This window comes from Lepeophtheirus salmonis, chromosome 3 (assembly GCF_016086655.4).
Source record: "Lepeophtheirus salmonis chromosome 3, UVic_Lsal_1.4, whole genome shotgun sequence".
NCBI classification, from domain to species: Eukaryota; Metazoa; Arthropoda; class Copepoda; order Siphonostomatoida; family Caligidae; genus Lepeophtheirus; species Lepeophtheirus salmonis.
Window position 1 is genome coordinate 13503642 of NC_052133.2, and position 24454 is coordinate 13528095.

Consider the following 24454-nt stretch of genomic DNA (forward strand, 5'->3'; position numbering starts at 1 on the left):
CAGGTGATATTGAACCATAAGACAAAATACGGGTTAGTGTAAATATCTTTACTTTAAAACATAAATATTGAATATGTATAGAAGTCCTCAACTAAAGAAGTAAATATAAAAAACAGTTGTTTAAAAAATCATTTATTAGCGTGCCCGTACTAAGAAATACACATATATGTTTGTTGGCAATTGTTTTTTTCCAATTTGTTTCCTTGCTACCCAGGCCAGGCATTGGCGTAAAAACAACAACTAACAAGTCATCTGTTCAAACTTTATTATTTTTTATTTCCTTCGACGATCGTAACAAAATAAACAAAGAACAAATTTTTTATTTTAAATAAGTATAGTCTACTGAAAGATTTTTCAAGCAACCGTCACAAATGCAGCTATATGCTTTCATGGTTTAGATACAAAATGAAATTTTGTATCATCAAATTTATTTATAACTTTAGACTTTGGACAACCGTCCAACCTAATCTTTTTTAATCTAAGGATGGTTTTTTGTGTTCGAATAATAGATTATTTAGAAAAAAAACTTGTAAATAAATTTAATTTATGTACATCTAGCTTAAATTAAACCATGTTACAATTATAAAGCAAATTTTAAATTTAGAGAAACATCGAAAATAATTCTCAAATTACAAAAAAACAGTTTTATAAACATTTTGTTGATAATTTTAAAGCAATAAAAAATCAATTTTCAAAAATAGACCTCATTTTATGACAAATAATAAAAGTTTGTTAAAATGACTCAAATTGTATTTGGTTAAATTTTCAATCACTAAAGTTTCCAGGTAAGATTAAAATTTATATTTATCTATTAAATCAGTAGTTATTAAATAAATTTTATATTGAAACCGAAGAAAATGTTAAGACTGTCAAGTAGATTTTATATTTTTGACAATATGTTATGCAAAATTTTATAAGGTTTTTTAATATAATAGGACAATTTATTATAAAATGATTTTATAGCATTAAGATAAAAATAATTGTTCATTTTTAATATTATGTGGAAAAAAGATTAAATTTTGTCATGTTGAAATATCCTTAAAATCAATTTTATCAATATTTAAAACTTAAAAATAAATTAAACAAGAAAAAAAAGCAGTGCCTTATATATGAGTTGGAATTTTTATTTTAATCTAAGATGTTATAATCATACTAAGTATTATCCATGCATTATTTTATAGAGTAGAAATCAATCCCAATTACTAAAAAAACTCTTCATTATCTTGTGTTTGACATATTTTTGTATCAACTTTCATTTAAATTCTTAATATAACATAATATTTCCTGTATATATTTAAATAATTATCATAATTCAGTAGTTTCTGATTTATTTGCTGACGATAAAAATGTTAATAAGTTTTTTCTTGATACTTATAAAATCAAGTTTCATAATTAATTCATTATAAAAAAGTTTCCTACTGTTGAAATATTCATACTAACGTTGGGGTGGCTTAACTACAAGGAAATTAGTAAACTTATTAATTCAAGGGAAGTATCGTAAGTTTTGTAATTTATTTATCAAATTTTGTCCTTAGTTCATTATACCTTAAATGTTCAGTCAAAAATAAATGACATGAATAAAGTTTTCTTTTATGTGAAAGGCCAATATATATATTACTCACTGTTTAAATGAGTAATTCAACTTTGGGGATATACACGTCATCAATGTATAAAATATCATGTCACATCAAGTGTTTTTTCAAACACCTAAAAAACATATTATAAATTTAAAATGTGAGATTATTTTATGGAATGTTAATGTTATTTTTTGTTATCATATATTGTCAATAAATTTTACAAAATATTCAAGGAAATGACGTCATCTTTAACAGATAATTAATTTAATTTTTTTAAGTTATTAAAAAAATGACTCATTCAACAACTTCAGAGCTTTTGCTTTGATTTTTAAAAGGCTATCTCCAATACCAAAATTTGTTGTATATTTTGTTTCAGCAACCCTTTTTTTTTATTATATGTATTATAGCCATTTCATCATAATTCATTTTTGTAAATATGTAAAGAAATAAGTTATAGAACTCTAATAAAACTTTGTTTCTAAAAGGTTAGTAAAAGACAATTTCTAATTGATTTCTCATTATATATATGATGTATGTGTTATCTAATTCTATTACGGATATAATCTTGGAACTACCATGAGAGACTTTTATATCAGTACACTCAGTTCACACATATATTCTATATTTAAAACCAGTAAGATGTATCTTAAATAATAAGAATAAACATATATACAGAGAGCGCTCTTTAGAAGGAGTTCTTTTTTTTAGTTTACTAGTTGTAATACAAAAAAATATTTTAAAAGAGTTATATTTCAATATTATTAAAATTAAAGTAGATAATAATATATTATTATGTATATTCATATAACTATATTGCGACAAATTATCCATTAAAGTACTTTATACTAAAAATCCTTTTTAAATGAAATAAGAAAAATATTAATTTTTGATCCAGTCCATAATTTGAAAACTTTCTCTGATAATTTCGTATGCCGTCGAAATTTCCTCATTCTATCTATTGAAAATGACAAAAATTACTTTTTCTTCAAAATTAAACGGCATTAAACCTATATTCAAAAGAAATAAGCATGGCCATCAAATAGGCGCATTAATATCTTTTTTTTTTCTCCTAATTTTTTCTACAAAGTTTCATTTAAATAATACAATTTTATTAATCTTGTAACTATTATAAATATTCACATAACATGAGATAATATCGATTAATGGTTATGTTTTTGATCGATTTGTTGAGCTGTTTTGTTGATTATAGAAATATTCAGAAGTTGAAGATTGAGTCACACCCATATTTAATTTCGATATTGGATTCTAGAATTGAAACAGTTTTAATAAGATTAGGATATAATAATATATTGTAATACTAAAAGTTATACAATATTATATTTATTGATATCGTCATAGATTAGATCATTTTAATCTGGACACAGCTCAAGCTTAATCCAATGGTCTTTGAAAGTTAAATACCATTGCATTGACGATAATCTGTCTCTATTATGTATTATATATAATCAGCCATTATAATAATATATGTAATTTAAAAAAACCTACAGAAGAGGAAATTAGTATTGTCGGCTTCCCATTTTTGTATTTTGCCCACTGACAAAGAATAAAAAGGTCTATAATTTTTATGGTGGGTTTAATTTAAAAGTTAGGGGCATTTGATTAAATAAACAAAACAAGTGTTTGGAGGAAGAAAAATCTCCATCATTAAGCATGGGAGTGGAAATATTATGTTTTGGGATTGTTTCTCTGCGAAAGGGAGATGACAACATCAGCACATCGTAAGGAGTATGGACCATCCTCAGGGAAATCTTGGGCGAAAACTTCCTAACCTGAGGGCAGGGAACTGAAAATTGATTTTCTAGCACGGCAATAACCCAAAACTTGCGACCATAGCAGCAAAGGAGTGACTTAAAAAAAGAAAAAACACATTAAGGTCATAGAGTAATCTGTCAAGTCTCCGGACCTCAATCTTATAGAATTTTCTTATAAGTGGGAAGCTTATAAAATCGAGAATAGATCAAATACTTATTTTTCGACATAATCGATTTCTATTAATAATTATAGAGAATATAACCTATTTTATTTAACTTAAGAATATTAAGAAATGAGTTTTTTTTTTGCAAGTTATGAGTCTAAATGATTTTTGTTGAAAGTAATACTATACTTATTTTAATTTTTTGGCCAAAATTTCATTAACTAACCATTAAGAAAATATTATCACAAAATTATTGAGTAATTCATCTTTGGAGATAAACACGTCTTGTAAACATAAACTATAATTTTGAGAATCAAGTGTAGTTTCAACGTAGCTGTTAGAGAATAATTATTAACCTATTACCTTTTTTTTAAATAAAATACCATTTTATAAAATATATGAAATAAAATATAGCAGTTATTTTTACTCTTTTTCAATTTTAAAATTACCATCAAATTGAAGATTTTGAAGTTTTTTTTATCACAACGTGAATTTTGTCTTCCGAGTAAATGTAAGATAATTTATATTTGCTTCTGTAGTTACTACTATTTATCCCCCATAATAATCTACATCTTAGTTAATAAATAAACTGTTAATATTTTCTTCATATGCATTGTCTACTTCATCAAAAATACAAAAAGTTTGGTACCTAATAGTCCTGGTAAAAATATTAAAATAGCTTGTGGTTTTATTTATTTCCGTTATTTAGAATATGAACAACTCTAAATTCAATGATTAACTATTTATAAAAATATTTGTTTAATCGTTGTAGGTTTTTTTATGTTTGTACAAGTTTTATTTAATAATTTTTCTAGTAAATAAATGCTTTTATATAAAGTAAAATTATCATTTAAATTCAGAGGGACACTTGTGTTCCAATAATTTATAAACCACCAATTATTCAATAAGCAATAACAAAATTTGAACTATCCATGCATGAAAAGTATTTGATATATAGAATGTTATTTTATTGAATTCCAAAAAATGAATAGTTTGAAGACTTATCTTGGACAAACATAAGGTACTATGAAAAACATGTTTTAAAATTTTTTAGAGATCTACTACTTAAAAAATATCTTAAATGTCATTAAAATAATACAATGACGAATGAATCAAATTTATAAGACACCAGTGTCTCTTAGATATAAAATGGTGAAAATATTACATCTGGGAAATAAATGACAAAATTAATTATATATTCACAGAAAGATAATACGCAAATCAAAGACTCCTGAATAAACTTTAGCAGATTGTTCTATTTTTTATTATAGAAATCAGAATATATTTAAACAAAAAGGAATAAGATATTAATATATCGCCACGAATTATATTGCTACTACTTAACTCAAATTACAATTGGGAATTTATAATTTAAATATTAATTAATTATATATTGAAGAATTAGAATTTAAAAAAAGTATAATTCTATTATTATAAAATGTGTCTTGTATTTCTTTAATTTCTCATTAAATAGTATGAAATAAAACAAAATGAAAAGATTTTAAACCTAAAAATGTTTTTTTTAAAGAAACTTGATTAAAAGTCTTTTTTGGAATTACAAAATGAATATAATTAAGTATGTTTTAGAGTTTTTTAACGCCATTGTAGCTCTTAAATTTTACTACTACTCCTTGCATCCCATAAATTATAGTTTATATTACATAAACGAAATATATATGTACATAAACGTTACTCTATAGTACAACTTGATAAAAATGGAAATAAAATGTATCCACATTAGTTTAGAGCTGCATAATTACAAAATAATAAAAATTATGGACACAAAAATAGAGATATTTTTTCGATGATCAATTATAACATGAATCAGTAGGTATGCTGTAAATCTAACATTATAAAAATATATATATACATCTTTAAATCCCATTAACCCAAAGTCTTAAGGTCAGTTTTATCCAGGGTTGTTCAATTTTTTATATATCTTTTAGAAATTTTCAAATAAGTTATTTTCAATATTTTTTGTTCAAAAATTGGAGTGATGAAAATATTACTGTTGAAAGGAAGTTATTTTAACGGGGTATGATACATCTTGTGGGACAAAAATTCATGCATTTAATCTTTACTCTTGTTTCTTTTTCTTTTATTTTTCACTGAAAACCATTCCATTTTACATGTTTTAAAAAGAAAATGCATCTTCAGGAAAAATATGTTATCCTAATATGAGGATGAATGAAGAATTCATCGATATAATCATCTATTTAAGCACCAGATCTTGTGACTCTCCCTCATTTAGGATCCTTTGACAATTTACTTTTTACTTAATTTCACTATTAATAGATTTACAGCATACCTACTGATTCATGTTATATTTGATCATCGAAAAAATATTTCATTTTTGTGGCCCTAATTTTTATATTTATATATTATATAAGGTTGATTAATATACTTTAAACTAAATAGAAAGAAAAACTAAATTAATAGCCGACTTTTTTGATGATGGGTAGAGTAGGCATCATAGGTAACAAATATTATTAGAAAATAAGTCCTAAGCTGATAAAATATTAGCTTAGCTAAACATCCTATGGAAGGAACTGAGTTTTAAGAAGACGGAAAAAGAATAAGTTGAATTTATGCCTTTCCTTGTTAATTTTTATTTATTTTTCAATGTTATTCCATCTTTTAGTAACTTTTATTTAAAGTAATTTTTTATCGATTAGTTTGAGTATTTGACTTTTTATCATAAATAAGAAAAAACTACTTTTTTAGAAAGAAATAGCTTTAAAGTGATAAAATTGTGCAGAATAGTACACTCTAATGTTAAAATTTATTTATCGAAATTGGTTGCAAGTAAAAAAATTTACACTTGTATACCGCATGTTAACCAATAGCACTCTATATGGGATACATCCTAAATTCCAAAACACAAGAAACTGCATAAATAAATGTACTATAAAAAAATTCAAAACATTGTGGTGGATTATTCCGTTCATTTTTTAACCTAGTCCATATCCTTCGAATTGTTGGTCTTTGTTAATATCAAACAAAATATTAATATTATTAGATTAATAGTTATGCAAATTTTTAGTTATGCATTATCAGTATAAACACTAATAACAAGATCTGTATATTCTTCCTTTCATTTGCTAGTTTATATGTTTGTATGATACGTTACATAACCATATAGGATAATAAAGCTACGTGTTTGTACAATTAAGACTTACATTATTAATTAAAAATATTCTTCCTATTATAAAAAGTGCAGTTTTGTTTGTTACAGTAAAAATAAGGAAAGATTAAGTCATCCATGGGTCAACTTCTTCATGACATAGTTCAACTGCATGAAACATTTCCAGTATAAATATTGTATTTGCGACCATAATATAACAGTTTTTCTTTAATATGATACATTATTGTACCTTGTCAAAACTTATTGTAAAACATGCTTGGTCATTGTTTTTTTTTTTCGAGGATGGGGAAGATAATTTTTTTTTTTTTTTTTGTAAAAGACTAGTTTGCCAAAAGTGTTTGACAAAAAAAATATTAAGACATCAAAATCTGTAACGGAAGGTAAATCTGGAATTTTATTTCTCAGTGGTTAATTTTTATATGCAATATTTTTCCTTTTTTTATTTATTTTAAGAATCGTACATTTTGGGAGTATTAACACACCCTAGAGAAAGTAATATCTAGTCTATGACAAATTTTTCTCCGGTTTTGATTTAAATTCTTTATTAAACATTGCTTCTTGTATCCAATTTTATAAAGAAGGTACTTTAATAAATTTTGAATTAGTTACAGACTTATTAAGTATAATATTTGTTCACTGATGTTTATAATATCGAGTAAAACTACTTCAAAAAGAAATTGTAGTTTTATTATACTGAAAAATCCATTTTCATGCTGTGGTGATTAACAACCCAATGAAATTTTGATTTGAAGGAAAGTAATGGAGGGGTTATAATTTATTTATCCAATTTTTTCCTTAATGAAATTATTACTAATATAAATGATATTTTCTTTTCTGTGAGAGGTAAAATTAATGTTTGTTTTATTGAGTAATTCAACTTTGTAGATAAATACGCCATGGAAGCATAAAATAAAATGTTTATAATCTAGTGTTTTCTTTTTATCGTAACTGTTAGAAAATATTATATTACATATTTTTTTGAAACTTCTACCATTCTATAAAATATATTTGTGTATTTTAGTAGTCAAATAAATAAATGACTTATACTACAGTTTTAAAGAAATATTCTATTTTCAATATATGGAGCTTTCCTCATTATTAAAAATATTAACACTTTACATATTAGTTCTAAGACTTATTTAGCACAATCATAAATTTGTATGAAAAAAAAATGTTTTTTATCAATTTTAGTTATTTACTGCTGTAAAAATATTTTAAGTGTCATTAAAAATAATGCAATGACGAAAAAATGAAATTACGAGTATGAGTCAAGTGTTTTTCAATATAATCTTCTTTTAATACATTAGATCTTATGACCATTTTTAATTTAACATCTTCTAACAATTTACTTTTTATCTAATTTTTTGAAAAACTTATAGTAGATTTACATAATAACAACTGATTCATGTGATATCTTTTCATCATAAAAATATCTCTAATTTTGTGTGCATAATTTTTATTATTTTGTAATTATGTAGCTCTAAACTAATGTAGATACATTTTATAGCCATTATATCAAGTTGTTCTAAACTAATACTAGTTAACTCAACTTTATATTCATATATATTATGTTTACAAACTAACATTTTTTATAACAGGGTCAAAATTACCTGTTAATTAATTTTTGTAAACAAGTCATTCTCGGCAAAAAATAAATAATTAAAAAAAGGTTTTTTTTCTTTTCTTACGTTGATATCTTTCTAGAAACATTTTATGTCTGCAAATGTCAATGTTGGATCTGTTAGGCGATACAAGTGTTAAATTATTGTTTTAGATAATTACATTTTTAGTGTTTCCATTCATAATGTTTAATAAATTTACAATTATTTATTTTATATTTGTATTCTGAAAGTTTGATAAATATACTTTAAACTAAAAAACACTACATTATAAACAATAAAGTGCAGTTTTGTTTTAAGTACATGGGAACTTTTCATGGGATTCATCCTTAAATTAAGAAACTGCAGAGATAAAAATAAATTTAAAATATTTATTATTTTTTTTTTATATAGAAATGAAAAATAAACCTTAAAATATGACATTTTTATAAATTAATAACAATTTGATAAAAGTATTTTAATTGAAATATTATGTAAATGAGTAATTCAACTTTGTAAAGAAACATGTCATCTTATCATAAAGGATAATGCTTAGAATCAACTGTTTTTTATAACGTCGTATGAATAAAAAGTTATTATTTTATGTTTTTTGTTTTATGTATCCTATTAGTAAATTTTTAAATTAATTTTTAGGGTTGAATGTGTTACATACAAATTTATCAGTGTGAGACGTTCTCGGTTAAGTTATTATTTCAAAAAATGACTTATTCAAAACATTTAAAAATATATGATTTTCAAAACAACTCTCCCAACTACATAAAATATTATTTTATTAATTTGGTTGTATTGTCTAAGTTTTTGCATTTTACTGGATACTTCATGGCTATTTTTTATAAACAATACTTATGCTCCTTCGGTAAAATAGGTTAAAATAGAATTTCTTGTTCATCCTTCTTAAAATTTCTAATACAGTATTCATATTTTATTTCTTTATTTTTATATTTAAAAACTTATTGGATATTTCTGCACAAATATTGGAACCAAATCTCACATTTCTACTTTTCAATTTCATGAAATAACCAATCCTTAGATTTAAAATTAATTACCTTTTTTCTAACTCACATTAAGATGACATTAAAAATTAAATGGACACTTCATTTATAAATTTATCAAACAATTGACAAACTTACTACCATGGTCGTTAATAAAAAAAGGAAAATTATTATTTGAATAAGAAAATCATTAAATATCTTCAACTGATTTTTAACAGTTATTATTTGCGTAAAGCAAGTTGTTTGTTTAAATCGTCAATTTTTTAATCTATCACCACTTATTTTATTGCTACTTTTTAACTCTTAGTATTCTCTAAAGGACATGATTTGTTTAATAAGAACCTTACATTTATTACTTAACAGAACTGTTCTCAATCCTTTATTCCGTCATCGTGAAATTATATGGAGAAAAATTATAGGTTAAGATTTTTTAGTTAATTAAAATATATTTCGAATAAATGAAATAGTAATGAACAATTTATGACATTTATTTATCTGATATTATATTGTTAAAACAGTATATAATTTAAAAAAATTATATACAAAATAACACTTTTAAATGACTTTTTAGTCAGCAAAAGCATCATCAATCAATAGTTCAAAAGTAAATTTTTATTTCTAATAAAATAATTAAGTTATTAAGAAAATTGTATAACATTGATTACTACTAACTATTATCAAAATTGCTAAACAAAAAAATCAAAAACATGTAAAGCTTTCTGATGATAATAATATCACTTTTTGTAAAATGCAATCAACCTTTTATAAGTATTTAAAAGGTCGCTTTGACTAAATATTTTCTCTCTCTGGATTCAGTGGTTGTGATTACACATGGTTACTTTTGCATTGTAAAAATAGATGATTTAAATAAATAAGGTTTAGATTTCTCAATTACTAAAAAATAAAAAAAAAAAGCTTGACTGTTATTAGAACTCCAATAAAGTCCAAAAAAGAAAGATTTCGAACTCCAATACGAAAAAAACCTTTTATAATAAATACTAAGTCCATTTTAATAGATGAACAAGTCAGAATCAAAGTTACATATGCGTCTTGACAAAAAGCTTTATAATAACATGCCAAACATAATACTGAAAAATAGTATTTAAAAAAATAAATAAATAAAAACAATAAGTGTGTTTTTTCATTTCCCATGTAGTACAATTTAAACCTAAATCAAGACGAATAAAAATTAATATACAAGTATCCTAATTTTTATTATGTAAGATAAAAAAAGGGTACGAAATATATCAAGTGACGAAAAATATTTTACAAAATTATTTTAAAATTGCTAATTTTTTTAGACTTTATCATTGCTTTTTTTTTCATTTCTTAAGACTAAAGTAAAAAAAAATTAGCTTGTTTGTGATTTTAGCAAGTTTTAAAGACAAATTATAATTATAATATGTTTTCTTAAATGTAAAGAAATAAATATGAAAGGAAGTACCTTTTTTAAACATCATAAAAATATTAACCCTTATTTAAATAATTTCACAATAGTATAAGTCCATGAGAGATATGTTTACAACAAAAAAGATTTAGATAAAATTTAGTATGCGATTGATCTTATAATAAAATAGCTATAAAACGAAGTTTTTGTATCAGTAACTAAACTTAACTCTGATTTCTAAGCTCTATGAGATAAAGAAATTTGAATTTTGATCAATAATTGCGAATGGAAATACATTGTAAACCGAAGCCATTAAATGCTAAGAAAATAAATCATTAAAAAGCTATAGGTTATCTTATCAAATTTAAATATATTTCCTTATTTTCTTATATTTTTAAGTATTTGGTACTTGATTTTTTTGTTCATTTTCACCTTATTCATTGGCTGGTTTGTAAGTTAGTATGACACGTGACACAACAACATAGTATAGTAAAGCTAGGTGTTGCAACAAATAAGAGTAATGTTATTAAATAAAAATATTTCCCTATTTTATAGAGTACAGTTTTGTTTGTTACAGTAAAAAACCAATTTTTATACATTATCTCACAATTGTTCTCCATTTTCATGTCATGGTATTGAGGTCATACCCCTTTATAATTAATTATGATAAATATCATATAAACGCATTAAATATAATTTAAAAAAATAATAATTGCTAAATATATCTGAAATATTTCAAAGCCCTACTCTTCGAAAATGAACCTGTATATTGTCAAATTTAGAAAAATATTTTGATAATACTTTTTTAATTGTTTTATATTATAGCTAAAAATAAAGAATAAATCTTATATTACAACGTAAAAAGATTTGCCGCTAACAAATATATTTTCATTGCATTCAATTATTTAGATTTTTATGATAAAATATTAATATGGAAGCAAAATGAGGTTGCATAAAAAATAAAAATAAATACTTATCAAATTAACTTAATAGGAAACATATTTCATAAAGGGTTAATCTCCCATGCTTTAAAATATTGATTACTTGCCTGTATCCAAATTCATTTATTAATTTGACCAGCAGCTATAGTTAAATATATTTAGATCAAGTAGTTATTGTTAGTATATATTAATATTTTTTTAAGTCATGTATAAGTGCCAAAAAAAGAAAAAAAAATTAGTCAAATAATAAAGTTTATTATCTTATATTTCGGAACATTTTTCACGCAACCTTATAATAACTTATAAATTAATTTTGTATAATAATCTTTTTTTAAGGTGGCAAACCTTTTTTCATTGTATTATAAATGTTTTTGTTTTAACTATACTAAAAAACAATTTTCTAGTGAAAAAAAATGCAAATTTGCAGTTATCTGTACAAACACTAATGACAAGATCTGTAAATTCTTCCTTTCATTGGCGAGTTTATATGTTTGTATGATACGTTACATAAAAATATAGGATAATAAAGCTACGTATTTCTACAACTAAGACTTATATTATTAAATAAAAATATTCTTTCTTTTATAAAAAGTGCAGTTATGTTTGTTACAGTAAAAATAAGCAGAAATTAAGTCATCCACGGGTCAACTTATTGATGACATAGTTGAACTGCATGAAATATTTCCATTTGAAGTTTAGGATTGAACTTAATGCGTCAGCGTGAAACATTGGTATATTGAATAACACTTCTATTTTATAATCAATAACTTATTTCATATGGATTTTTCATGGAGGCTAGAAAATAGATATTTTACTGTTATTCAAAGAATATTTCAATTTATTGAATTTTATTTTAATTCTATGAATATTGTATTTATACCATAATGTAACTGTTTTTCTTTAATATGGTACGTTATTGTACCTTGTCGAAACTTATTGTAAATATGCTGGGTCATTGATTTGTTTATTTTTTTTTAGTGAAGGACTAGTTTGCCAAAAATTTTTGACAAAAAAAATATTAAGACAACAAGATCTGTATCACGAAAGGTTAATGTGGAATTTTATTTCTCTGTGGTTGATTTTTGTATGCAATATTTTTCCTTCTGTTATTTATTTTAAGTATCGTACATTTTGGGGGTATTAACTCACCCTAGAGAAAGTATTATCTAGTCTATGACAAACTGTTTCTCGAGATAAAGTTCTTTATTAAACATTGCTTTTTGTATCCAATTTTATAAAGATGGTACTTTAATAAATTCTAAATTAGTTACAGATTTAATAAGTATAATATTTGTTTACTGATGTTTATAATATCGAGTGTAACTACTTCAAAGTGCAATTGTAGTTTTATTATACTGAAAAATCCATTTTCATGCTGTGGTGAATAACAACCCAATGACATTTGGATTTGAAGGAAAGTAATGGAGGGGTTATAATTAATTTATCCATTTTTTTCCCTTATGAAATTATTACTGCTATTAATGATATTTTCAATTTTGTGAGATGTAAAATTAATCATTGTTTATTGAGTAATTCAACTTTGTAGATAAATTATCCATGAAAATAAATATAATATTTATAATCTAGTGTTTTTCTTTTTAACGTAACTGTTTAAAATATTATATTACAAATTTTTTTTTTTTTTGAAATTTCTTCCATTCTATAAAATATATTTGTTATTTTTAGTAGTCAAAAAAATAAGTGACTTAATCTACAGTTTTAATGATATATTTTATTTTCAATATATGGAGCTTCCCTCACAATTAAAAATATTAATACTATACATATTAGTTCTAAGATAAATTTAGCACAAACATAAATTTCTATGAAAAAAAAATGTTTTACATAAATTTTAGTGATTTATTGCTGTAAAATTATTATAAGTATCATTAAAAATAATACAATGACGAGAAAATTAAATTACGAGGATGAGTCAAGTACTTTTTGATGTAATCTTCTTTTAATACGTTAGATCTGATGACACTTTCACATTTAACATCTTCTGACAATTTACTTTTTATCTAATTTTTTGAAAAACTTATAGTAGATTTACATCATAACAACGGATGCATGTGATATCTCTTCATCATAAAAATATCTCTAATTTTGTGTACATAATTTTTATTATTTTGTGATTATGTAGCTCTAAACTAATGTACATGCATTTTGTAGCGATTATATCAAGATGTAATTTTAACTAAACTTTATGTACATATACATTGTGTTTACAAAAAATCATTTATAATAACAGGGTCAAAATGATTTAATGAAATTAATTAATTTTTGTACACAAGTCATTCTCGGCAATTTATAAATAATAAAAAAAAAAAATTTTTTCTGATCTTATGTTGAGGTATTTTTAGCACTATTATATGTCTGAAAATGTCAATGTTGGATCTTTTAGGCCATAAAAGTGTTAATTTATTATTTTAGATAATAACAATTTTAGTATTTTTATTTATAATGTTTAATAAATTCACAATTATTTATTTTATGTTTGTATTCTAAAAGTTTGATAAATATACTTTAAACTAAAAAACACTACATTATAAACAATAAAGTGCAGTTTTGTTTTAAGTACATGGGGACTTTTAATGGGATTCATCCTTAAATTAAGAAACTGCAGAGATAAAAATAAATTTAAAATATTTTTTATTTATTTATAGAAATGAAAAATGAACCTTAAAATATGACATTTTTATAAATTAATAACAATTTGATAAAAATATTTTAATTGAAATATGTTAAATTCTTAATCAGTAAATTTTTAATTATACATTTATTTAATAGTTATCATTATTTTTCACTACATAGAACCTTCATCATAATATATATTACCCATGTTTTAAATTAGTAATTTAACTTTGTAAAGAAACATGTCATCTTAGCATAAAGGATAATGCTGAGAATCAACTTTATTTTATAACGTGGTATGAACAAAAAAGTTTATATTTTTATTTTTTTTGTTTCATGTATCCTATTAGTAAATTTGTAAATTTATTTTTAGGGTTGAATGTTATACATACAAATATAAAAGTGTTCGTATTTTATAATTTTTTTGTATCGTCCAAGTTTTTGCATTTTACTGGATACTTCATGGCTATTTTTTATAAACAATACTTATGCTCCTTCGGTAAAATAGATTAAAATCGAATTTCTTGTTGATCCTTCTTAAAATTTTTAATAAATTATGCATTTTTTATTTTTATAATTAAAAGCTTAGTGGATATTTTAGTACAAATATTGGAACCAAATTTCACAATTCTCCTTTTCAATTTCATGAAATAATCCATCCTTAGATATAACATTAATTGCCTTTTTTCTAACTCACATTAAGATGATATTAAAAATAAAATGGACACTTCATTTATAAATTTATTAAATAATTGACAAACTTACTACTGTAGTCGTTAATAAAAAAAAGGAAAATTATTATTCGTATAAAAAATCATTATAAATATTCAACTGATTTTTAACAGGTATTATTTGTGAAAAGCAACATAAAAGGTCGTCTGTTTAAATCTTCAATTTTTTAATCTATTGACACTTATTTTTTGTTACTTTTTAACTTTTAGTATTTCCTAAAGGTTATTTATTTATTTAATAAGAACCTTACATTTATTACTTAACATAATTGTTCTTAATCCTTTATTCTGTCATCGTGAAATTATATGGAGAAAAATTATATGTTAAGATTTTTTAGTTAATAAAAATATATTTTGAATAAATTAAATACTAATAAACAATTTATGACAATTATTTATTTGATATTTTATTGTTAAAACAGTATATAATTTAAAAAAATTATGAACAAAAAACACTTCTAAATGACATTTTAGTAAGCAAAAACATATTCAATCAATAGTTCAAAAGTAAATTTTTATTTCTAATAAACTAATTAAGTTATTAAGAAAATTGTATAACATTGATTACTACTAAATATTATCAAAATTGTTAAACAAAAAAATCAAAACATGTAAAACTTTCTGATGATAATAATATCACTTTTTGTAAAATGCAATCAACCTAAATACTTAATACATTTTAATAGATTAACAAGTCAAAATCAAAGTTATCTATGAGTTTTGACCGAGAGCTTTATAATAAAATGCTAAACAGACTACTGAAAAATAGTATTTGAAAAAAACAAAAAAAAAAAAGAATAAAAACAATAAGTGTTTTTTTTCATTTCCCATGTATCACAATCAAAACCAATAAAAATAAATGTACATTTATCCTAATCTGTATTAAGTAAGATAAAAAAAGGGTACTAAATATATCAAGTGACGAGAATTATTTTACAAAATTATTTTTATATAGCTAATTGTTTTAGACTTTATAATTGCTTTTTTCTTTCTTTTATTAAGACTAAAGTCAAAATATTTTAGCTTTGTAGTGATATTACCAAGTTTCGAAAGCAAAATTATAATTATAATATATTTTTTTAATGTAAAGAAATAAATAAAACCATCATTTTTTACCTTTTTCAAACATTATAAAAAACTTAACGCTCATTTAACTAATTTCACAATTGTATAAGTCCATAAGATATATTCACAACTAAAAAGGTTTAGATAAAATTTCGTATGCGATTTATCTGATAATAAAGTAGCTATAAAATGAAGTTTTTTATCAGTAACTAAACTTAACTCTGATTTTCTACACTCTTTAAGATAAAGAAATTTTAATTTTGATCAATTATTGCGAATGGAAATTCATTGTACACCAAAGCTATTAAATGCTACGAAAATAAATCATTAAAAAGCTATAGGTTATCTTAACAAATTTAAATACATTTCCTTATTTCTTTTATATTTTTAAGTATATGGTAATTGATTGTATGTAAATTTTTACCTCATTCATTGGCTGGTTTGTAAGTTAGTATGACACGTGACACAACAACATAGTATAGTAGAGCTAGGTTTTGCTACAAATAGGAATAATGTTATTAAATAAAAATATTTTCCTATTTTATAGAATACAGTTTTGTTTGTTACAGTAAAAAATCAATTTTAATACATTATCTTACAATTTTTCTCCATTGCCATGTCATGGAAATGAGGTCATACCCCTTTATAATTAATTATGATAAATATCATATAAACGCATTGAATATAATTTAAAAAAATAATAATTACTAAATATATCTGAAATACTTCTAAGCCCTACTCTTCGAAAATGAACCTGTATATTTTGCTAATATTTTTTAAATAGGTTTATATTGTAGCTAAAAATGAAGAATAAGTCTTATATTACAACGTAAAAAGATTTGCCGGTAATAAATAAATTTTTTTTTATTCAGTTATTCAGATTTTATGATAAAAAATTTAATATAGAAGCAAAATGAGGTTGCATAAAAAATGGAAACAAATACTTATCACATTCACTTAATATGCAATATTAAGTGAATGTAGTCTGGGCTAATCTCCCGGACTTTAAAATAGTGATTACTTGCCTGTATTAAAATTCATTTAATAATTTGACCAGTAGCTATAGTTAAATCTATTTAGATAAAGTAGTTATTGTTAGTGTATATAAATATTTTATTAATTAATGTCTAAGTGCCAAAAAAAAAAAAAAAAAAAAAAAAAAATATTCAAATAATTTTGTTTATTATCTCTTATTTCGGAACATTTTTCACGCAACCTTATATTACTTATAAATTAATCTTCAATAATAATTTTTTTTTAGGCAAATTTTTTTAATTGTATTATAAATGTTTTTGCTTTAACTATAATAAAACACAATTTTCAACTGAAAAAAAAAAATAACATATTACCATTTTTATTGAGATTATACTCATTTTTAAATAACTATATTTTATATAAATTAGTAAATCTTTTTTTTAAACGTTGGAATGTTTTTTTCTTTAATTTTCAAGTATATACATTTTTCACATCGATATATTAGTTTGAATTGAAGTTACACTTGTAAAAACATGATTTAAAAAAAAAGTTGTTTCCTGTTTGACCAAAAAATTATATTGAATTGTACTAATGATTAGTGCTTTCATTTAATTTTGATGTATTGTATCAGAACACTAAGTCTCTGTTTCAGTTTATGGTTAGCCTTGGTGTATAAGGAGTTTAGATTGAGCCTTCGTTCCAAATATAATAGTTGATTTTGGAGCCCTATTTAATTAAATATGATGGATCTACTATTAAGTCATTTATGTGGTTATTTATATGTACCCAAATTCGAGCAATTCATTTGGAATAGGTTTACAAATAGATTTTCCAAAAAAAATATAGAACCCTTTTGCCAGAAGATTAAAAGGAGAGTAGTTTCAAAGATTATTGCAGATAATCAAACAAATTTTGTCAAGTTTACAAAAATTTATCAACAATTAAAGATCATAACTTTTGTTCACTCATTATATTGGATTGATTTTTATCAAACAAGAAAACTAAGTTTAAAAGTTCATTATAAAGATGTGGTGTTTGTGACCATTTTTGGAATGAATGGTCTTGGGAATATCTGCAACAACTATAACCCTAAGATAAGTTGAGAGATTATGTCGATGAAGTAATGGTAAATGACAACGTCTTCATTCTTGAATATAATATTCCTTGTCATGAGTGGCCTTACGCTCGTATTGTAAAAATTAATGAAGGGTTGAGATAGCAATGTTTTGACTTTGAAACTGAGGACAAGTAAATGGGGGAAAAAAAAAATTATGTATATTCAGAGTGTTCATCTTTTAGAGAAGTTCAATCAGTATTTTTTTTTTTGAAAATGAATTATCAATGTAGGGAGTGTATACTCTCCTGTTGTTTAGTTTATTGTATTTATTGCATGTAACATTCTGTTGCTTTGATTATTTTCGGTTGAATTTTTAGTAAATACTATTTTTTATATTTGTGCACTTTATCGCTTTATGTACCCCTGAACTTATTCGAAACTAATAATTTTTTTTATCTTTATATATAAAATATTTTATATATCTTTCTATTCAATATTTCTTAGGATCTTGGCTATAACTCTTAATAACGTTAAATAACCTATACTATTTTTTTCTTGCTATACTTATTGCATAGTTTGAAAACATATCCACCAATAGGTCAACCCCGCCATAGTGATGTAAATTTTGCAGAAATTGGGTTGGTTTATTTCAAGATTTTTTCTTCTTATCTCTGGAATATTGATTGCACTTTCTAATTTGATCTTTTTCAAAAAAACTGTTTGCAAAATATACTGGTCTGCAAGTCCTTTCGTACAATGTTTCGTTTATCATTATTTTAAAAATGAACTTGTTTCCTTTTTTTTATTTTCATCGATTAATTTTTTTATGGGAGGAAAATTGAATCGGGTTTTTGGATCTAATAGTATCTCGTAATCCAACATTTTTTTATCTCTCAAATTGTCCATGAGATCAAAACTAATAAAAAGTTAATCTATGACCAGCTTAAAACATTTGGATATTTGTTCTACTTCATTAGTCCATAAATAGCATTCTTCCTTAGTCCCAATTCATTATCATTTTTTTTGTTTTGTCTCCATCAGAAAGAATACAGCTAAGAAGAACCCCAAAAGATTAAGTAATAACCTAAATTTTAGACCTAAATAGTGTTGGCTTTGAATTTGTATTATTTTTCATACTGCGGGATCAAAAGTACTTTACCATTGATTCATCCACCCAAATCTATTCAGAAATTTTTAAATATATTAGTGCATTTCTGTTTATGGTTTCAAAGAGCATTGAAACTTTCCAATAGGATAGTAGATATTCGCATAGTTTTCGTAGGCAAATGTGTTACAGTAGAATTTTGGATTTTTTTATATAGTAGAATTTCACTTTGGATGAAATTATTTGGACAATGACTGTTTTCACATATCATTTTTAATTCGTTTTAGATTTCAACAATTAGTTGAAAGATTTTTTTCTTGTTTTATTTGTCTACAAATATAAAAAAACCCATCTGATATACATTTATTTTTAAATATACTTGTAATTTGTTGTTTTTACAAACATGGGTTGAGTTTAATTGAATTTCAGCTTTTTATTTTCGTCAACGTCATCTTGAAGATGAGCACAAAGCTCAGTATTGGAGATCAATAAAGATCTTCGAATGGAATCACATAAAAACTTGTTGATTTATCTGGAGGGTCATCCTCTAAGAGCAAAATAATATGTTAAGATTCAAATTTGAATTTCTATTATTTTCAGGGATACAGATTAATTTCAACATCAATATTAATTAATTAATGTTGAAATTTCTTCAGATAAACTTAAAAAATTAAGACCTTTGCAAAAGTATTGAGGAAAAATAAAATACTTTTAGGGCTCAATTCAGAGCATACATATATGTACGTACAAAAAAAGACAAGATTAAAAAATAATATTTATAAAATAAAACTGTAGCAAATATAATTCATGCATTAGGGACATATCAAAAGCTAATTTTTGAAACCTTAAAATCAATAATAAGGAATATGCCTATTCTTTTAATTCTTTTTAATGCTCAGAATGCTCGACCTTGCTCCAGAAAGATCCATAATGCATAGATCTAGTATCTATACATCACTTATTGCACAAAAATTAAATACAAAATAAAAAAAATAATGTTAGAATTATTGTTGAAGTGGTCATCATTTTTACTTAAAATCAAAGAAACTGTTGCTTTTAGTACTGCTTCTAGCTACAATCATAATTTCAAAAATGTAATTTTTACGTACATATATGTACGTATGAGAAGTAATGGGTTAACTTCAACGTAAAAATTTAAATTTTCGGTTACTATGAGCTTATTGATCTTTTTATGACCTTTTCACTAAAAGTGACCTTTTTAATTCAATTTTAACATATAAAAACAGAAATAAAAATATAAATCTCTTTTCATAGATGGCATCTACAAAAAAAATATCATTAGGAAGCATTTTTGTGCTTACTCATGCAATTTTATTCATTAACTTTTGAAGCTTATACATCCAAGTATTCATTTTAGGTAATTCACAAAAATATTTTTCTTTTCAATTTTTTTGATTGCTGCTGTGAAAGAAAGAGAAACTGTAGTCGTTATCAAAAATTAATTCTATTTTATTAATGTTTACTTGCTTTCGTCTTGACAACGGGGCCAATACATGAAGGGCTATTAAATGAAACGAACTAATATCAAAATTACTTGCAATCTAGAAGAAATATATATCTGATTTGTAAGATCCAATGGTCTAAATTTCTTTCTTTCATTTTAAAATTAATAAATTAATTTGAACTTTCTTAAAATTATTGCAGGTAACTGACTCCTTCGAAAGTGTAATAATGGCTGATTCGTCTTTAACGCATATTTCCCCTTCTTTAAATTTAGAAAACTAAGTTAATATTGACTTCGCAGAAAAGAGTCCTTATAGGGTTTATCAAGCTAACATTTAGCTCAAGATCATTTTTTCACCAAAAAGCAATGTTTCAATAACAAACTAAATTATTTTCCCATTTTCTTACCAATAACAAAAGTTGATTTACTCACAATATTTTATTGTATGAACCATTTGTCTCATAGATAGCAGACTAGAGCAGGGTTAATATGTAAAATGGGAGAGTTTATTTTTTTTATAGGCTACTTTAAAAAGAATAGAATCCTTATAGTTTATTGGATCTGATTTTGTATACATTCACACTTTAAAAAAAAAGTTCATGTCTCTACTACAATTAATTACAAAATGTAAAACATAATTTGAACAAGATGGTACATCTCTAAAACCACTGTTTATCGATTATCTGAATGCTGAATAAAGAATCAATGGATGCAAGGATCCTCATGCATTATAAAGAAATTTGTATACTTCAAGAAAAGAACAAAGGCTAAATACCAACGATAGTCCCGACTCCTTATGATTATTAAGTACTTCATGGGAAATAGTTGGTGAAGACCATCTTGGTATGTGTCAAATTCACAAAGTCAACGAGGTCATTAGAGAGGGAAACGAATCAGATCTCCCAACAAAATGTGGACTTACCGAAGTTCTCCATAATAGCTGCATGGTATAACAAGTCCGAGGAGTTTTTCATCAACTCCTGTTTTTATTAAATATTAAATTTTTTATACAAAAAATCTTACGATTTGTGAAATTTTAGAGATATTCCATTCTCTAAGGCAAAAGAGTAAAATCGAGCTAAAAAGAATATCTGAGTTGGTCGTTTCCTAATAACATTTCTAAACGTAACAAGTCAGAAGTGGTTCTGCTCTTCGAAACTTGAACAAATGTATACATGTTTTGTATGAACTAGCGAAATCTTGAGTGGTGATATCAGCAATTTTATTTGACAAATCTCAATTTTGGGGTACTACTTACAGAAGAAAGAAGGTCTCTATTAGGTACATGGCAAAATAGTCTGAAACAGGACTTGCTTTCTTGGAAGAGTTGTGCTCCAACACATGCCCCTCAGTAATGAGTACAAAGAAAAGTACTTCATGTTGAGAGGGCTTACAACACTCAAAATGACATTTTTTTAGCTGCCAGATTCAAGGACGTCCCTTTTTACCCCAGAACTATCTTTATATGACAGCACCCCGAGTTAATCGTGGTTTTTGGTGCAAGTTTTGGATTGAAGCAAAACTAACCCTATGGCGGGGATCAAAGCTAGTGTAAAGGTCAATTCAAGACCCTACACAGAAATGATGAAGGAAAAATGTAATACTCTCATAACAGTGAGCATTGTATACCGTTATGTAATCCAGTGCCCCTGACTAAACCTTCAATGTGACAATTATGAGGGCTGCCACCTAAAATCCACATTTATTACTGTTATTTAAGACATAGATTCAGAAATTAACAACAAAACTTAACAATGATGTGTGTAACGTTCTATTGTTTTCTTAATGTATTCCTTGTGCCTTTGAAGAATAAAAAAAACCTTAAAATTAGCCAGTCCATTTTTGAGGACAGGACCTGCAAAAAACCTTATCAATTTTTTTTTACACTGATTCTAATTCGAATATGGGACAATATTCCCCATAGTAATATATATGTGTTAATAATTACTCATATTATATATTATAAATACTTTTTTTATCATTAAATTTGTATGTTATTAACCTTATGAGGTATTTGTGGATTTCAATATTTAAAATTTGTATTAGAGTAACTCTGTATTAAAAAAAAAAAAAATATCGAACGGTTTATAATATTGCTATAACAACTCCAGTATTTTCCAATATGCCAAAATTTATGAAAGAATGGAATGTTTCCAAATTTTTATTTTTGTTTGTTACCTATTAGCAAATACGACTATTCTACTTCCATATTTTTTTATCAATACACCCTAATTTATACAAAATATTGGTGACAAATAACGATTTTTAAAAGTATTTTGAATTTGAATTTTTTGAATTGAATGCATTAGTGTTAGAGATTGTGAATTATTAATATTTTTAAACTTTATGAAATATTTTTATAATATTATTGCCTTAAAGTATTATAAATTATTGGATAATATTTTTTTAATTTTGCAATATTAAAAAAGCTTGCTATTCCGTCCAAAAATTAAATTTTAACGTAATATGAAACAATAAAATAATAGTGGTTATTTTTTTTTAATACGTTTATATTTATCAACATAAAATGAAAGTTATTGCTTTCAAGCATCAAGTGCAAAACTAACATTGTTCTATTTCACAAAGCTCACAGGATTTTCTACACATGCGCTTTACAGTTTCATTTTTTTCACAATCTCCTCTTCTTACGTGTACATCACAAAAATCATGAGATCCAACGTCATTACATGCATCCTCTAAAAATTTAAAAAATGATATTCACCGACAAAAATAGATTGTTAACTTACTACAATATTTACAGGATTTTCTACAAGCATATTTCATTTTCTTCAGAGCACACTCACTTAATCTTGTTTCACAAATTGATGAGTCGATCAAATCCTCGCATACTAAAAATACATACTTTATTATCCACAATTTTCTTATTACGTAAATCAAAATTTACCATCACACTTTGCGCAAGTTTTTGGGCATTCATACAATAGATTACTGTTTATAGTGCATTGTGATTCTTCATTAAAGCAAATACCTTTATAATCCTTGCATGTAGCTAATAAAATAAAATACAGGGAAATAGTAAATGATTTAGTTATATCATATGCACAGATAGTTTATCTATTATATTTTTACTGATGAACAAAGCTTACTATTACATGCCCCACAAGTTTCTGGACACGTATATTGTTGGTACGGTTCAAAACATTGATTTTCCTTCCCCTCACAACTTCTTTTACTATCATCCAAACACTCCATCTCTATAAAAAAGTATATGTGTTACAGATGATTTAATTTTTAAAATAATGCAAATTTACCTAACACTATTCCATTAATTCCTCGGAAAAAACATGCAATTAAAACTAAATATTTGGATTTCATTTTTATATTAAAGGATCTCACAGGAATGACTTGAAAATCTATCAAAACATATAGTTTATATAGTCAAAGTTTTTATGAATGAAGAAACATTTTTGTTATAGCACCACAACTGTTCACTATCTAGGTATACCTTATATTCGCGCATAATAACAATAATCAATATAAAATTAACATATGTACTTAAATTAAGTTCCTTTTTTTTCACGCAACCTTTGCCAAAGAATAAAATAATAGTTACAAGAGTTTTTTCGTCCTTTCAGTCTTAGCGTGAAGCATTTCATTTTTTTCTTTAAAAAAGAATAACTTTATTTTGGATCATTACTTCTTTCACACTTTTTACCAAACCTTTTAATTTACAAATTAACTTTATTTTACAAATAATTATGGTTTTTTCTTTTACAATGCTTTTTACATTTCAAGTTTACTTCCAAATATAGATAACAGTTTTATATCTTTTACTATTTCCTTCTCGATTCTTAAATAAGCAAC

At 24.2% G+C, this 24454-nt stretch overlaps 1 protein-coding gene across 2 annotated transcripts; it reads right to left on the reverse strand.

The window, feature by feature from the left end:
* Window positions 1-2518: 2518 nt before the first annotated feature.
* On the reverse strand, window positions 2519-23978 carry LOC121115406 (uncharacterized). 2 transcript variants are annotated; one of them, XM_071886833.1, is made up of 5 exons: window positions 23902-23978; window positions 23737-23844; window positions 23535-23639; window positions 23377-23478; window positions 2519-2843 (listed from the first exon to the last, which is right to left on the reverse strand). In XM_071886833.1, exons 1-5 carry the CDS (start codon window positions 23963-23965, stop codon window positions 2794-2796), a joined length of 429 nt encoding a protein of 142 aa, XP_071742934.1. In that variant the 5' UTR covers window positions 23966-23978; the 3' UTR covers window positions 2519-2793. The 2 variants fall into 2 exon arrangements, with proteins under 2 accessions (XP_071742934.1, XP_040565555.1); XM_040709621.2 differs by lacking the exon at window positions 2519-2843 and adding an exon at window positions 23007-23325.
* Window positions 23979-24454: the final 476 nt, after the last annotated feature.

Coding starts and splice junctions, on each gene's coding strand:
- LOC121115406 (XM_040709621.2), bottom strand. CDS start 23,965: ATGAAATCCAAATATTTAGTTTTAATTGCATGTTTTTTCCGAGGAATT. Junction 23,845..23,901: donor AATTAATGGAATAGTGTTAG/GTAAATTTGCAT, acceptor ACTTTTTTATAG/AGATGGAGTGTTTGGATGAT. Junction 23,326..23,376: donor AAAATCCTGTAAATATTGTA/GTAAGTTAACAA, acceptor TTAAATTTTTAG/AGGATGCATGTAATGACGTT.